General features: G+C 35.9%; 2 protein-coding genes across 4 annotated transcripts; both read right to left on the reverse strand.

Moving 5' to 3' along the window:
- Positions 1-2,520: 2,520 nt before the first annotated feature.
- LOC18608253 (uncharacterized) lies at positions 2,521-10,710 on the reverse strand. Of its 3 annotated transcripts, none has more exons than XM_088803820.1 (14): positions 10,349-10,710; positions 9,828-9,904; positions 9,416-9,574; positions 8,783-8,996; positions 8,046-8,132; positions 7,821-7,960; positions 7,256-7,336; positions 5,949-6,013; positions 5,311-5,486; positions 4,740-4,870; positions 4,560-4,647; positions 3,678-3,741; positions 3,493-3,599; positions 2,521-3,339 (listed from the first exon to the last, which is right to left on the reverse strand). In XM_088803820.1, the coding sequence occupies exons 1-14, from the start codon at positions 10,514-10,516 to the stop codon at positions 2,869-2,871; spliced, it is 2,028 nt and encodes a 675-aa protein (XP_088659946.1). In that variant the 5' UTR covers positions 10,517-10,710; the 3' UTR covers positions 2,521-2,868. The 3 variants fall into 3 exon arrangements, with proteins under 3 accessions (XP_088659946.1, XP_017970723.1, XP_017970724.1); XM_018115234.2 differs by having other exon boundaries at positions 3,678-3,891; XM_018115235.2 differs by having other exon boundaries at positions 3,678-3,891; positions 9,416-9,552; positions 10,349-10,405.
- Positions 10,711-11,252: 542 nt separating this feature from the next.
- On the reverse strand, positions 11,253-15,410 carry LOC18608254 (splicing factor). The gene is made up of 2 exons (XM_007042842.3): positions 15,277-15,410; positions 11,253-15,158 (listed from the first exon to the last, which is right to left on the reverse strand). Exon 2 carries the CDS (start codon positions 15,154-15,156, stop codon positions 11,356-11,358), a length of 3,801 nt encoding a protein of 1,266 aa, XP_007042904.2. The 5' UTR covers positions 15,157-15,158; positions 15,277-15,410; the 3' UTR covers positions 11,253-11,355.
- Between the last annotated feature and the right edge of the window lie 963 nt (positions 15,411-16,373).

The following is a 16,373-nucleotide window of genomic DNA, read 5'->3' on the forward strand; positions in this document are numbered from 1 at the left end:
TATAAGTTGTAGTATTACATTATTACTTAAAATTTCATCAACGTATCATTTCTTTATTATTCCTAATTATGTAAGAGGAAATTAATTTGAGTATATTTTTTTTATACGCTTTACATTTTATGTTTAGTTAAAATAAAATTCTCTTGAATATATAGTATTTAAATAATTCTAATTATATAAGAAAAAATTATTAATCTTATATATCATTTTTAACTATTTATATTTTACAATTTATAATTTTATATTTAGTTTCATATTTCTATTATCAATATTTTTATTATTAATTGAATTTAACAAATTAATTTTTTAAAATTTTTAACTCTTATTCAACTGTGTTTGGCCTCCCCAATTAAATTTGGCTAGCTCCACCTTTGAAACTAATTATTTTTTATGAATATTAATTTAAAAATTCGAATCTGGCTATCCATTTAAAAAACCAATTATAACTTTTAAACGATAAATAATAACAAGAACATACTACTAAATGTTATAAGATCCACTCATTAATAACAGTCATGATAATCAATTTCTTACATAGTAGCATAGCCCATTTAATTCATCAATCAAAATGAAAAAGAAAAATTATAATTCATTAAGTGAATTCAATATAATAAGTTTTACTCAAGTACCCTCTCAGAAACTAATTGGGTTAAAATAGCAAGTACTCTAACCCTTTTTATCTAAATCTTACCCGATACCAATTTGAGTATTAATTTCATAACGAAACATTACCAATATCTTATCATAAGTATCCAAAACTGCTACAATCAGTTTTAGTCGGGTCACGTTTCACTCCTTACTTTCAATTATGATTGCAAAGAGAGATTAGAAATAGCTAAGGCAATGAACTATCATGTACGCAAGGGTGGGAAAATGGGTATAAAAACATTGAAGCAAGCCCCATCAAGGAAAAGAGAAGGAAATATGAGAATTGCTTGCATTTAATGACAAAAACTCTCAAAATACAATATAACTTTTATAAATTAATACTCGATAAATTAATAATTTTGATTAAATAATATTTTTATCAGTCATAACTTGAGATTAATATAGTAAATTAATAATTCGTTAAATTTATAAGATAATACATTTAAAAAAATATAAAAGTCCTACTTGATTTATAAATTAATAATCTTTTTATGTATCAAAATTATAGTCAATACCCACCCATTCCTTGTAATAGTACATTTTGTCTAATTTTATCTCTCTACCCAAAATCGAAAGGTGACTTTCTAGTGTCATATCACTTTCTAAGTTCGGGTTACTGACGTGGTTGCCATGTCACTTTTTAAGAATTTTTTTTTCCTTCACCAAAAAACTATGTGCTCGCTGAGGTTCAAATCAAGACCTCCAATAAGCATATCTATGTCCTCGCCACCATACCTAAGCCACTACTTTTGATTAATTCGTTCTTTTATTTCTTTTCTTCTTTCTTTTGCTTCCTTATTTGTTCCATTCTTTTTCTAAAACTACGTCATTTTAAGACTTCTTACATTCTTAAAAACCCTAGCTATAAAAGGTTTTTTTTTTCATTTTTTCCTTCCAAAAGAGAAAAAAGAGGAGGTAGAGAGAGGGGAAAGGAAAAAATGCGAAAAAAAAAATACTTTTATAGCTAAGGTTTTTGAGAGTGTGAAAAACTCAAAACAACGTAGTTTTAGAAAAAAAAAGAAAAGAAAAAAAGAGATAAGAAAAGAAACAAAAGCAAGAATTAATTGAAAGCAAAGGCTTAGATATGGTCGCAATGATCTTGGCATATTTACTAGAAGTCTTTGATTCGAACCTCAATTAATGACTAAATTAATTATATATAAAAGGTTTTTGTAAAATATGATTTCAATACTACTTGTTTTCTCTTGAAATTGATGTCTCTTCAAATCTCATCTCTAACTTTTTTTTCTTAATGCATTAAGAAAGTAATGTTTAGTATTGCATGAGAAAATTATACACAATACATACATATTAAGTTCAATATTTTGAAAAAAAATAAAAAATATCCTGATAAATTAATTTTTTATTAATTGATGAATAAATTAATAAATTATTAATTTATCGATTAAATAATATCTCTATTAATTAATAAATATCGTAATTCTGAAAGTATTAATTTATAAAAATTTAAATATATTCGACTCTACAAATAATATGCAAACATTTATAATCACATAACTCAATTGAAAGATCTTTGTAAAATATGATTCCAATGTTATTTGCATTCTCTTGAAATTTTTATAAAATATGATTCTAAGTCTTGAAATTGATGTCTCCTTAAATCCCATCACTCCTTTAATCTCATCTCTAACTTTTTTTTTAATGCACTAAGAAAGTAATGTTTCGTATTGCATGAGACAATTATACACAATACATGCATATTAAGTTTAATATTTTGAAAAAAAATACCTGAACAAATTAATTTTTTATTAATTACTATATAAATTAATAAATTACTAATTTATCGATTAAATAATATCTCGATTTCATAATCCTCTAAGTATTAATTTATAAAAATTTAAATATATTCGATTCAACAAATAATATGCAAACATTCATAATCAGTGATCAACCTTATAATGTTTACTATCACAAGTGTACAGTATCCCTTGGATTGCATATGGTATCTGCAGTTTTAACTGTTTTCTTTCTTGAGAAGGAGAGTAGTAGCAAAATTGTGTGGCTTTGGTAGACACTGAACGCTGCTTTACTGCTGTAGGTGATGTAAATTGTATTATAGTTGGCATTCAGCTTGCCTCAGAAACACACATCTTTTAGACTTGGTGTGAAATGAACAAGTCTTCTGCTAAGTCTGTTCCAGGAATAGCTATGTTTATATGTGCAGTACGACTATCCAGATGGACCAAATTTCCTGAATTCCTAGTCATGTTCAAAAAGATCATTCTCAGCACCATAGTCTCTAAGGTCCAGAGTTGGTCGTTTCAATCTTTGGAAAATTTCATCAAGAGATTCAGACGAGGATGCACCGGAGGACATTGTATTTTCTCGAGTCTGTCGTAAAGGGAGGAATTTCTTTGCTTCCAAGTTAGATTTGAAATTTAGAAGACCAGATTTCATTGATTCCCATTTTGAGGCTAATCCCCCTGATGGTATTGGTGGTGTCATTGCACTTTCAGAGTTGCCAGCATCAACTGTTAAGGATGTCAAGTCCTTTTGAGTTGAATTCTTGTTGGATGCTTGTATGTTCTGGTGTGCCCTTATTCCAAAATATTTCTTGCTAATGGCTTCTTTGCTTGTGTCATGTTGAGCCTCTTCTTTCAGAGGTTTAAGTTGATCCCCTTTTCCAATTTCAATGGCACTTTGTACACTTGTATCTGTAACAGCCTTATCCTGATACCATTTTCAAGGAAAAGATCAATTAAATGATAAAAAGAAGGAAAAAGACATAAAGAATCGAAGATGCTTTAAAATGTGCAGCAGCAAAGTAATTGGCATGCTTTGCATATAATAAGATAGCAGTTTTCAATACGAGAGCACACATACTGTTTTATTGCTGCCAGGTTCAATTTCAATGCTCATGCCGTTGAAATTCCTTGCCAATGGAATAACATGCTCACCAACTTTATGCCCTCGCTCAAGCCAAGACCGTTCTAAACAAGAAGTGGAAATGTTTACAACCTTAAAGAACAAAGAAGAAACTATGACTAATGGCAATATGTAGTGATCACCTTTCTGCAAGATAATTAGTCCTGAGGGATCAAATCCATCTGTATCATCAACTTCATCTTGAAACTTGAATAGTTTCCAGTTCCCGAAATAATCAATGACCCGGTCAAAGAAGTTTGTCACAAGTAAGAGTGTGTATATAACCATGATGAGAGGATAAATTTTATTGAATCCTTTACCAAAGAAAGGGACAGCATCATCTATGTTCCCCATTCTCTGCATTTAGTTGATGTTACATGAGACTTCAAGTAAAATAATAAAAAACCCTTAACGGAAAGATTAACCCAAACCAAATTTCTGTTTAGTAAAAATGACAGATTTAAATGACTCTGAGACAGGGACTTCCACGGTTTAAGAAATTAAAATATTCCAATATACATGCCACAGTACCAAGCTTGCATATCCATAGGTAATTATTCAACAAAATTTTATAAGAACTTATCCCACTTGCATCGTTAATTTCTGATGCCAAATTAATGCATACAGTTTTTATGGTATAAAATTGCTTTATCGTTAAATTCTGTTTCTGCTTATTCCAAGATTCTCAGCAGAAAATATTGCACAATTTCTGCATCCTAAAAAATTGGTGTGAGCAAACATCTTGTGAAGTAATAATATTTCAACATTACTCTAAGAGTAGCACCCTTTTTATCAACATCAAATTTTTCTTCAAAAGGAACAGCGCTGCATGGGCATGAGGCATAATAAAAATCATTGAGATGCCCCGTTACCTGTGCTTATCATATAAATCACAATAACAGTGGTACAATATAAGAACCACCATCAATTATTTTGCAGAACTGATTGATAAAATTGAAACATTAATATCATAGTATAGCTGGATGGTGTCAAGAAAAGCACAATAAAGTAGAAAAACCACTGACCTTCTCAAAGATGGTTTTCCTATTACCAGGGAGATGGATAAGGTTGAGAAAGTTGTATGAAATTGGTGGAGCATATCGTGCAACCATCCTAATAGACGTTTAGGAGTAAGATCCATTACAAGTTCTAAAAATGAAAGGCCAAGTAAAAGTTGTAAAGATAGGAGAAAAAGGAAGGATTACGAGCATATCATAAGCAAACTGACTGAGCTTGTTTGTTTTGGTGTGAATGAGTAGAACATCAGCATTCCAATTTTGAACAAGGAATAATAGGTGCAGACACACATATACATCAGAGGGATGAAAGCGGCAACCTGCAAATCAACACAGTAATTTGATAATACCAAGCCCCGTTGGCTGATTGTGAAAATAGAATTTAATATTTCACTCAAATTCACCATTTATTAACTTAAATACAGGGGGTGATTGACCAAGGGTTCGTGGGCATCAAGAAGTTATTCAAGTAAGACCATTTTTTTATTTCATGTTCATAGCTATTAGCAAATGGATGAGTGATTATATAATGGACTTGAATGTTCCAACTCTTAGAGTTAAATAGGACATTAAAAAGGCAAACAAAATGTTAAGTGGTGGATTTCTTCCTCAAATATAGGGACAATGGGGTTTAGGATAAAATGGTTACATCGAATTGCTCACTTGATTTCTACAGTTCAGTTCTCTGTTCTTATGCTTGTGCTCCAAGCAGTTTACTCATTTGAGACTCTAAATAGTCCAATCTGTTTCAAAATATTACCTGCACAAGCATTTCCTGCTTTCCCACAGAGTTTATGAGAATGGAGAAAAGAGATAAATCAACTCCATTGGGCAATATGGTAGCCTCTGCTAAAAGAAGTGCAGCTGACATGCAACCCAGAATAATAGCCAAGAGTTTCTCCAGTTGCTTTCTTAGAACACAACGCCAAATGAACTCTGTAAGGAATAAATAATTAGTTTGAATATTACCTAACTTGATGGTAAATGATAACCATAAATGATATAACAGCAACTTAACAAAGAACCATCATTGCAAGTTCACAAAAAGTATTCCATTTCATAACTTAGATAAATTCAAATGATTAAGCATCTTATGTATGTAGGATTTCAAAAATTGACTTCAATTTCAGCTCACTAATTACCATTGAGTACTATTCTGGAACAAGGACAATTAGCTTGCAGCATTCCAAACTTAAAGGAGATGAAAAAAAACCTTTAAAGGTTAAAGAAGACAGATCAACTTGTTTTATGCAGATCCAGTCTGCTATAAGGAAATCATTAGAAAGACTTAAACAGCAAATCTTAAGCACCTAGATGATAGGTCAATTTGGCACCTAACCAATTCCCAGCCCTGAATAAAAATAAGAAAAAGGAAAGGATTCAGAGTGGAGTAATTACCAAGCATATCAAGAGAAGCCCCTAGTCTACCCTTTCGTTCAGGCCTGAAGCTTGAAATAAATTTCCTACAACATTTTAAAATGAATGTCAGCACACTTTCAAGAAGAAGAAAAAGAAGGAAAAACACTTTTAACAATAATAAATAGAAGACTTGTATAGCACACAAACACTGCAAAATACAAAACTGACTTCTAAACTTATATTTTAGATGTATTTAGATTAATTATTCTGTCTAATCTCGGTTCACCTTTAAGGTAAAATGTCAGATGCAATAACTCTCAATATATTAAACATTTTTTCGCATGTCTACTGTGAAGAATACAAGAACCTTATTTAGATATATTATTCAGTCTAATCTTGGTCCACCTTGTAGGTAAAAGGTCAGATGCAATAACTCTCAATATCAAACATTTTTGAGCATGGCTAATATTCCCTCCAATTTCAAGGGGAATCATTTGTTGAATAAAATATACCAATGAATACCTCCAAACAAGTTCTTACTCTTAGTAAAACTAACCTGAATTATTATTTCATGTGGGCTCTCCTTCCTTGAGACAGCCTCATACACAGTTATGTGCATATAAATTGGTTATTTGACAACCTACACAGAAATGATTGATTTCTAGAGCTATGTCTCTTTCTCAATACTACATCCTATAAATCTCCATAGCATGCTGACCAGTATTATTTATGCCATGAAACATTGAGAACATCTTATTGAATACATCAGCTACTCATTTTCATGCGCACTTATATGCTAATGCATACATGATGATAGACAAATCAGAAATGGCTGTGCAAATAACTATACTGTCCCTAATATCGAAATATTCTACATGAAAGTATGACTACTAGCTGAAAAATACAGAGTAAAACACAAAATAAAGTTGTAAATGCACCTTTCTGTTGTAGATACAACTAAATGCATATAAGAGAGAGAGACCAAATTAAAATATAACTGCTAATTTAAAAATACAGAGTGAAGCACAAAAGAAAGTTGTAAATGCAATTTCCCCCATGAGTGTGTCAGAGAGAGAGAGAGAGAGAGAAATTAGATCAAAGGTAAGTTGACAGGAAAGTAGAAAAAAGGGGAGGGACAAGGAGGGGGGGCGGCTAGAAGGATTTTAAAACAATTCAGTTTCCAAAGGTCAGACAACGAATTGGGCCCCATAGCAAGAACAAATTCAGATACATGTAATGAATCCAGAATTTGAGTCTAAAGTTGATGTTTTGCAGATGAAATCGGAGAAAAAAAAAGCATATAACTTAATAAGCATGCAAGTCTTATTTAGATGCAAAGTGCAAACCATCCAGTTGCATCACGGCGCTCATAATTTTTGACTGTATCTTCCAGCTCAAGGGCTTCCAAGACAAAGCTCATATATTCACTGCAAAAGCCTAAGAGTTAACTTTAATTACCACTGGAAAACACTCACTTGGAAGCAAAGTACAGCAACATCATTCAGTTATAAATCTGTAAGATACAAAAACCATGCTTGACAGAGAAAGTAATTGCTACTTATAAGTAATCTACCATATTTGATCTGTCCCTCAAAGAGATGTCAAAACAGAGAAAATAGCAGCAGTTCTTCTAAAAATACAGGGAGCAGAAACTAAGTTTAGCATTGTTTTTCATCATGTGCAAATTACATATCAATAAACAAATTCACATGAATCTGCAGGTTTCTTCCAAGCAATGTACACATTAGGGCAGTTGATTTCACAACACCAATACAAAATGTCTTAAAAGTACATTATTGCCATGAAAAATTTAGCATAATGAGACACAATCAAACAACAGTACTCCTTTGATTCTGAAATATAGTACTATACCAGCCATTAAAAATTTTAACTAACCACATTGCAGTGTACCTTCGATACCGACAGTACTCCTCTCTAGCTATCCTAAGCCGGCGTCTAAGTGTCGCCATTGATTTCTCATCAGTATCATAGTCCATATCATTCTCCCCAAACCTCCCACCTTGAGGTTTGAAGGAGGGATCTTCTTTTAACTGCAAAATAGGAAATAAAATATTGGAGGAAAGCACATAAAATTCCACTTTGAGACTAAACAGACCATAGACAGAAGTGGAGCACCATTTGATGCAACATGCTATCAATAATATTCATGTACGGTCGTAAAGGATCACGCTTCGATATCTGATTTGATGTCGCCTGAGCAACCTGTCAAATGCACCTTCATTAGTTGTGAACGGAAAAAGATAAAAACTCAAAGTTATCTCTAGCAACCTGAATTAGAAATAATAAACTGGAATGTGAGAGAGACTAATGTTCCAATAATAAAACAATTCTGGAGATATTTGACACAATTCTTGAAATTTTACTTTCAGACAATCATCAATAACATATCCGTACTTGTTCCAATAACTAAGACGTGGAGATTGATGAACCCTCAACTACTGGATAAAATTCCTTGCAACAGTAGGAACTAACACATTCAAGATGGAAACTTGAGTCAATTGACTCATCCAATAATTATGGACTTTCTTTGTATCCAAATTTTAGTCCATCTTTCTAGTTTTGGTTGTCTTGAAATATTTCATGTTTACCAAAAGTGGTCAGGCATTAATTGCTAACTTCATGATTTTTCCATTTCATCAATCATCACAGAAAGACAAAACATCACCAGTAGTCAAGGGCAACATGGAGGTGGTGCCTCATATTTTAGTGCTAACAAAGAGAGTTCTTCAATAACTGAATAAATTAAACCACCAAAGATTTAACAAATCCAAAAAGAAAATTAATTGGACATGGCCTGTAATTTTTTAGTTTCCCACTGAATGTACCAATGGTAAAGTTATGGATATACTTACAACAATCACATTTGAAAATTCTTGATGAGCATCATCAAGTTTAACAGCCATTTTAGCAACTTTGTGCGAGAGAACCTTCTGGCTGACAGTCCAATCGACATTCTTCCAAATGCCCTTTGGGATTTCGCTAAGACCAAAGCCAAGAAGAAATGCACCAGTGACGAGCCCAAAAGTATTGGAGCAAGCCATGGCAAAACCAAGAATGCCTCCACTCCTTCCCCCCAAAAAGAAAAAGGGATCAATCAAAACAAAGGATGCTAAATTCCATCAAAACCACAAAAAGCAGATATTTGAATAAAAACTTCATAGGAGAAAAGAATGTTAAGGTTCACAACCAAATTTCATTAAGGCTTAAAGGATGCAAACAAAATGATATAAATACAGGAATATAAAATCAAGCTGCCAGATAAAGGACCTACTCATTTAACACACACACACACAAAAAGACATAGGAATGTCAAATAAAATTATAGTTAAAACAAGAGATAAGCTAAAATTATACCAATTTAGCACCTAACATGATAATCAAAATCTCCAGGACTAATTATACGCAGACAAACATGATAAGAAACAAAAAATCAGTCAAAAACAAAGAGGACAAAGAGCAATCAATCAGTGGAAGAAGAAACAAACCAATTTTTGCGGAAAATAATGAATAAAATGAGTCCAACAAGTCCAATAGAACCAATGCAGAGGTAGAAGACTAAATTTCCATGTATGCTAGTCTTCAATCTTTCTGCCATGGTGAAATCTCCAGCATCTTCATAACCCTGAATAGTAGGCACCACAGCCCTGCTTAGAGAAATAATTTAATATAAAACTATGAGAATACATGCATCTCTTAACCATGAAGTTTCTTAAAAGTTCACTCCAGACAGCAGCATGATAATAAACAAAATGTAATGAAGAGCAGCAGTAAAAAATATAAGTATAAGGATATTTCAAAATGCACAGAGACACAGCGAGAACACTTGCAAATAAGTAGAGCTGACAAGGAACATATGATGAGGAAAATGATTCTGCTGATCCTTTCTAGTTTACATACCAAGTCAGCAAAAATGTACTCCAATAGGACAGGCTCCAAAAGAAAGATATCCCTCCACTGGAATGATCAACTATTGTCTGCAAGATGAAGAAAAGAAAAGCAAGAAAGCAATTCAGAATACATGCATAATTTGTAGGTAGAATCAAATGCACTGAACGTCCTTCAAATAAATTAAACCACTTTTTGGCACTCTGCCATTTAGAAAATCAAAGTAAGCGCTAAGACCTCAGATACACCTCACGGATAAAGAAAGCAAAATCCCATTTCCGTATTATATATGTTCGTTTTGTTTTCTACTCTAGGCCACCAAAAGAATTAGAAGTAAGACTTCCAGTACCCGCTCATGGATCCAATAAAATTTAGCTTTCCATTGACCATTCAGTATTTTCAACAGATAAATTTCACAACCTTAAATCCAATCAATAATTGAAAAGAGGAAAAAAAAAAGGGATAATCCAGATAACAAAAGTATGATAAAAAGAATTCCCAGATAGAATTATGGGTTGTAATAAAGAAATTACCGTCCATATATCAGCAGGGACGAGGATAATGATGGAGAACGAACAAAACCAGGTATAACCAACGGTGAAGAAGACGTAGGTAGGAACATCTGGACCCGCAAAATATTTCAAAGTCAGAATAACCATCCCCATTGTTAACGGCAACGAGATCAAATAGAAAACCAACATCTTCCTTGATCTCTTTCTCTATCTAATTTACGTTATACTACAATCTTATTTGTTTCTTTTGATGAATATATTTATATGGGTACTTTTTCTCTCATTTTCTCTTCTCTTTGGTGTTGTTTTCCTAGAAATGGAAAACAGTAGGAAAGAGAAAAAAAAAAAAAGGGTTGTTGCAAGAAACTTTTGTTTCTTCTTTTTTGACGCTTTAATTTAAAGCTAAGCTATGTTAATGCAGCAATTTGCGTACAGCGTCACGAGGAACTTTTCGTAGGCTTTCTGGGGCTTTTTTTCTCCTTATTTATCCCAAAAGCCCCGCCCCCTCTCTATTGCAATTTGAAGGAGCTTGGCCCAGCTGACAGCTGCCTCTGTTTATTCAATTATCAAATATTCATTTCAATCAAACACCCTCAATATTTTGTAGTTATTACACAAATGAAGGGAGAGGACCAGCCTCTTGGGCAAGACACGCACACCTTTCCTTGGAAAGGCCAGGGGCTCGTGAACCAGAAGTAGAACCTGACATTGATTTCAGAGCTGCAGTTCCCAGCTTATGCTAGCAAATACAAATATACAGAATAACTTCGGATTCCAGCAGCTTCCAAGCGCAACATGCTTGGTGCCAGTAGTAACTAGCAACCAACGAATTTCCTGGAATGATTTTGTAATAACAGAAAGTTTGCCATATTCCCATTTTATAGCATGCAACTACAATACAAAGCAAAATAAAAATGCGATCGTCTCACTGTAAGCATAAGAGTTTAACAAGCTACTGCAATAGTAAAGAAACATACAAAAGTCTTAAAATCAGCCTTAAAGTGATATCTGCCCACCATAATTGCTATCTATACAAACATCATTAACTCGGGCCTACTATATATGTTATTCTGCTCGTCGTCTAAAATAGGATAAGCTGCAACAAGCGTATCTTGAGATCCAATATAAAGTGAGTTATAAATCTTCCAATACACTTCCCTAACCTTCCGAGCAGGATGGAAGAGACCTTGGAGACAGTAATTTAGCACAATTGCAGCACCCAAGGCCACCCTCATCCCTTCAATGGCCTCCATGACGGCATTGATAACATGAGGGGAAGTCTCAAATATGTTGGGCCACACATAGTTCATCAAGTGAACTAAAGCATCCTCACAACCTAACCCAGCAACACCCAAAGCCATGTGCTTGACAGCTGAAGCTGCAGTCTGCCTGTGAACCAAATCCCTATCCATAAGAGCATCCTCAAGTAATGGAGTCACAGCATAGATGTAATCTTTTCCCATTTCACCAATATACTCGAACAGGAAGGAAAGAGATTTCAAGACACCATTCTGCACATTAAGTTCTGGCACCCGGTACTCATTCATCAAGGCTGGCAAAACTGTAAAAGGTGAACATGTTTCTGCAACAATTGCAATTGCCACGGTTGTGCAAACACGGTTTTGACGTTCCTGCACCTTAAGATTATTTAATAGAGTTGCCAAGACATCTTGTGGGCCAATGGCTTTTGCAATATATCCAAAAGTATTGACCGTAGCTCTTCTTATACCCTTCTTGTGAGCTTTAAGCATCTCAAGAAGCTCAAAGCAAATCCTCATCCACTCCCTAGCAGGGACAAACTCTGCACCACGATCCGCAATTCGCCCAACCAGATCAATACAGTTCTCCTGGACTTTCTCATGCCTATTTTTCAGAATTGGTGTCAACCTTGGAAGCAAATCCTTGATTGGTGGTGTCATTTTCGTCATACCAATAACATTGACAATTGCCTTGAGGGCTCCTAAAATCGATCCCAAAACTTCAGGGTACTCCTCTCCGAGATACTCATACAGAACAACCCCAAGATGACCCATCAGTTGTTCCTCTTGACACTGTTTCATAACCACTGCTATTCTTGAGATAAGATCAGCTGCCTGCTGCCTGACCTTGGCACTCTTGTTGTTCAAGCGCCATTTTATTGTACCACAGATCTGGGGAAGATATGGCTTAACTCTCTGCCCGAGTGAATTCACAACAGCACCAAAACCATTAAGCATCACATTGGCATCATCACTAGTCTGCTCTTGGAAAGCATAAAGAATACCATCAATCAAAAGTTCTTCCAACCTGGAATCAATGTCAGATGCGCCCAAGTTTGCAACCACCTTCTCAATTGTTTCCATTACCATACGTCTGTAAGGTTCACTCTCATCCTTAAGATCCTCCACTATTCTCCCTACAATATCTGCAACACCTACTTTGTTTGCCATCTCAACAGTAGTCTCAACAAGCTGCCTATAGTTTCTCCTATCTAAAGCCATCCTTCTCACCCAGAAATTCCTAAAGAACTCAGGCAGAATATCATTCCTAATATAATCAGATTCAACACCCTCTGTGCTCACACATTGTTTCACCACCTTAAGCACAATTTTCTTCATTTCTTCATCAGGTGACTGGAACTCACGGATAAGAATGAACATAACTTCTTTTGTATAGTAACTAGCATAAATTGCATCCATCAAAGGAATGATAAAACCAATAGCCTTCAAAAATGCAGCCAAGACTTTACCTCGGTGAGACCTGATACCCTTCCACAGGGGCTTCAAGACTGAGTCAAAGCTTTCAATACCATAAGGTGCAGCAGCCTCAGCAAGAGCAGCCAACGACAAAGCAGTAATTGTCCTCACCTTCTGATTCTCATCATTCAAACCATGTTCTATGATTTCTACTAGAGACTTCAAGTGAGGAAGAACAGCACAACCTATCAAAATAGCAATCTGCTGAACAATCTTGATCCCAGTGTGCCTAGCTTGCCAAGACTTCTTACTCTGACACACAGCTTTCAAAAATGGTAAAAGCGCAGGAATCCCAAGTGCGGAAGCAACAACACTAAAAGCTCTTGCAGTCGTATTCCTAACGTATTCATCAATGTTGTCAATATCAGGACGCATAGCAGCAATCATAGTAGCCAAACCAGCTGCCTTACTGAGATTAGAAATAATCTCTCTACCCTCCACACGTGCATAATAATCTTCATCAATCAACAATGGTTCAATCACAACAAGAATCTTGTGCACATAAGGCCTAACCAACTCATCCAATTTATAAAGCACCCTATCAATAACCTTAACCAAGAGATGCCTCTCTTGATCTTCCAGTGTAGGTTGCATAAGCAATGGCAGAATCCTATTAAACAATGGACCAGCACCAAATTCCCTTGCCTTATCGGTAAGCTGCCTCAAAGCAGTTTTCCTCTGTGGAGGTGTCCCATTCTTTACCTTCAATAAGAGCTTCATGATCTTCCGCTCCTTCTGTTCCTCCGGAGACAACTCCTCCTCATTTTCTTCATTCAACAACGACCCAAAATACTGATAATCCTCAGGCTTCATAAATGGCAACCCACCAGGTGCCTCCTTAGGCACATCAAACTGCTGCCCACGATTCTCCTCTGGAATAGCATAAAGTGGAGTTCCCATAGGTGTTGGAGTAGCAAGAAGCTTCCGAGCAGGTGTTCGAATAGGCACATAAGAAGCAGGCGGCTCCAAAATCTTATACCCTTCTTGTGGAAACATGGCATCAAGCTCCTCATCAGTCAACGGCCTATTCCTCTCCTCAATATCCTTCTCCCACCTCAACAAATTATATTGCTCCGGAGTCATGGGCCCACGAAAATTCCCCGGAGTAGGTGTCTGCAAATCAGTTCCACCGAAAGGAGTAACCCCAGGTGTAAGAGGAACGACTGGTGTAGCCCCTGCCATTGGAGTCGCACTCCCCATGGTTGCAGGAGTCTCATCCCACCTAGACCTCTGCCGTTTCGGCGTAGGAGTAACCAACCCTTTTGGAGTAGCATCCCATGTAACCCCGGCAGGGGTTGCCCCAGGCGTAACTCCACCAGCTGGGGTAGCATCCGAGTCAGCCAACCGTCCTGGTGTCGGAGTCTCATCCCACCTATTCCTCCTCCCAACTGATGGAGTCGCATCCGAAACTCTCCCTGGCGTAGGCGTAGCATCCCAACGCCCAATCCCAGGAGTTGCATCGGGCAAATCCCAATCTGACGTCGTTTTAGCCTTCTTTGCCGCAGAACTCCCATCATCTTGAGACTGGTCCCACCTATTCCTCCTCTTAGGCACCGCTGCTGCTGCAGCACCACCGCTCTCCTTCTCTACCTTAGCCGCTTCCTCTTCCTCCTTCTTCTTTTTCGCTATAGCTCTCAAAGTCTCTTCCCTCTCCCTCGCCAACGCCTGCTCTCTCATCACATCCGCATACGTCCTCACCGAGGGATCCGGCGTCTTCTCCCCGGCGGCAAACGCATCGTGTCTATCCGGAGAGATGACTTGATTCAATCTCCTCCTCCTATACTCATCTTCACGGTCAATAATTTTCGCGGGTTTCCTAAACCCTAACGAGTTATCATCTTCGTCACCACGTGGCATCTCTTTGAGGAGTGACTTGGGAGCCGTGTAAGAGGCGAGCTTCCGAGCAACCTCGGAGTCCATGGAATCGAGATTCGCTTCGTCTTCATCGTTGACAGGGATGGAAGAAACGTAAGCATCCCTGTCGGTTCCGCCATAAAGGTCGCGATCGAAAGTGAGGGAGGTTAGGGAGGCGAGTTCTTCTTCCTTACGCCGCCGCTCTTCTTGGGTTCTGGCGATCTCGTTATCAATGTCCATAACTAGGGTTTTTTGTTCAAAATTTTGGGAGGAAAAAGAATAAATGATTTAGAATAAAAATAGATGTATTGTTTTCTGAGTAAGGAAATGGGGTACTTTAAGTTGGAAAGAAAGACTGACCTGAAGGCGGTGGTTAACTGGTTATGACAGATAGCCTGCGCTGCAGATTTTTAGATTGAGAATGATCTTTAGGGAAAGCGCGACTGAGAATGGAGAGATAAACCGACTTCAAAACTGAAATGGGTCGGGTTAGATCTATGTCACGGAGGCCCAGTATTAACCTAATACAATCTTGCAAGCCCGCTCGGCCTTTTTATCTTTGTTGTTTGATACATTTTCTCCCTAAACCTACAACTAGCAGTATGTTTTTCCTTTTTTACGTAAATTATCAAGTAAACATGGAGACAAAATCTTTTACAATTCTATAACTTATAATTGAAAATTTTATTTTGGTTATTCTGGTCAAGACGAGACTCAGTCCGTACATTTTATTTGTGAAATTAGAATGCAAGTGGTTTTTTTTAAGCTACTAAAACTCCAAATAATTTTTTAACCTTTCTCACTTTTTTCAAAATTAATTGCTATTCTTTTATTATACTAAAATTACTTCTTAGTTTATAATATTATATATTTAGATAAAACTTTAATATTAACGAAAAAAATATCATTTTATCATTGTCCTTATGCGAGCATTTAATATACTCATGAACATAAATCATAAATGTCACTTTTCTAAGGTAATGAAGTTGATTTGAGTGAGAAAATATCTCACTTAAGATGTTAGAAAACAACCAGAGTCATGTATCATGAATGTCATATATGTCGATTAATTAACCATCAACTTAATAATAATTAATCATTAAGGTCACGTGCATCAACTGACATCTTTTGGCTAATATAAAGACTGATCTAAATGATTTATACGACAATGGATGCAGAATCAAGTTCCTCCATTGACAGCTGAGGCCCCAAGGCACTACAAATGGCTCCGCGGGACCTCAGCGTTTTCTGTGGCTAAGGTGGGTTCGACCATGACCTTGCAACTTAGCAAAGGGATTCCTAACCAGAAAAAGTTATAACAGTTTCTTCCTGATTTGTTCCTCTCCCGCCCGGAAATAATTGAGTATTGACCCTGTCTTGACTGTTTATTATGAATATGTATATGAATTTTCTTCATCAACGTTTGTGATAACCAAAACAAGAACAATTTGAATTTT

Source organism: Theobroma cacao, chromosome 2, assembly GCF_053813885.1.
Source record: "Theobroma cacao isolate CCN51 chromosome 2, ASM5381388v1, whole genome shotgun sequence".
Taxonomy (NCBI): Eukaryota; Viridiplantae; Streptophyta; class Magnoliopsida; order Malvales; family Malvaceae; genus Theobroma; species Theobroma cacao.

Excerpts from the sequence above, each read along its gene's own strand:
- LOC18608253 (XM_018115234.2), bottom strand. The coding sequence starts at position 10,516 with ATGTTGGTTTTCTATTTGATCTCGTTGCCGTTAACAATGGGGATGGTT. Across the intron at positions 8,997-9,415 it reads ATTATTTTCCGCAAAAATTG|GAGTGGAGGCATTCTTGGTT; the intron begins GTTTGTTTCTTC and ends TTTGGGGGGAAG. Across the intron at positions 8,133-8,782 it reads AATTTTCAAATGTGATTGTT|GTTGCTCAGGCGACATCAAA; the intron begins GTAAGTATATCC and ends TGCATTTGACAG.
- LOC18608254 (XM_007042842.3), bottom strand. The coding sequence starts at position 15,156 with ATGGACATTGATAACGAGATCGCCAGAACCCAAGAAGAGCGGCGGCGT.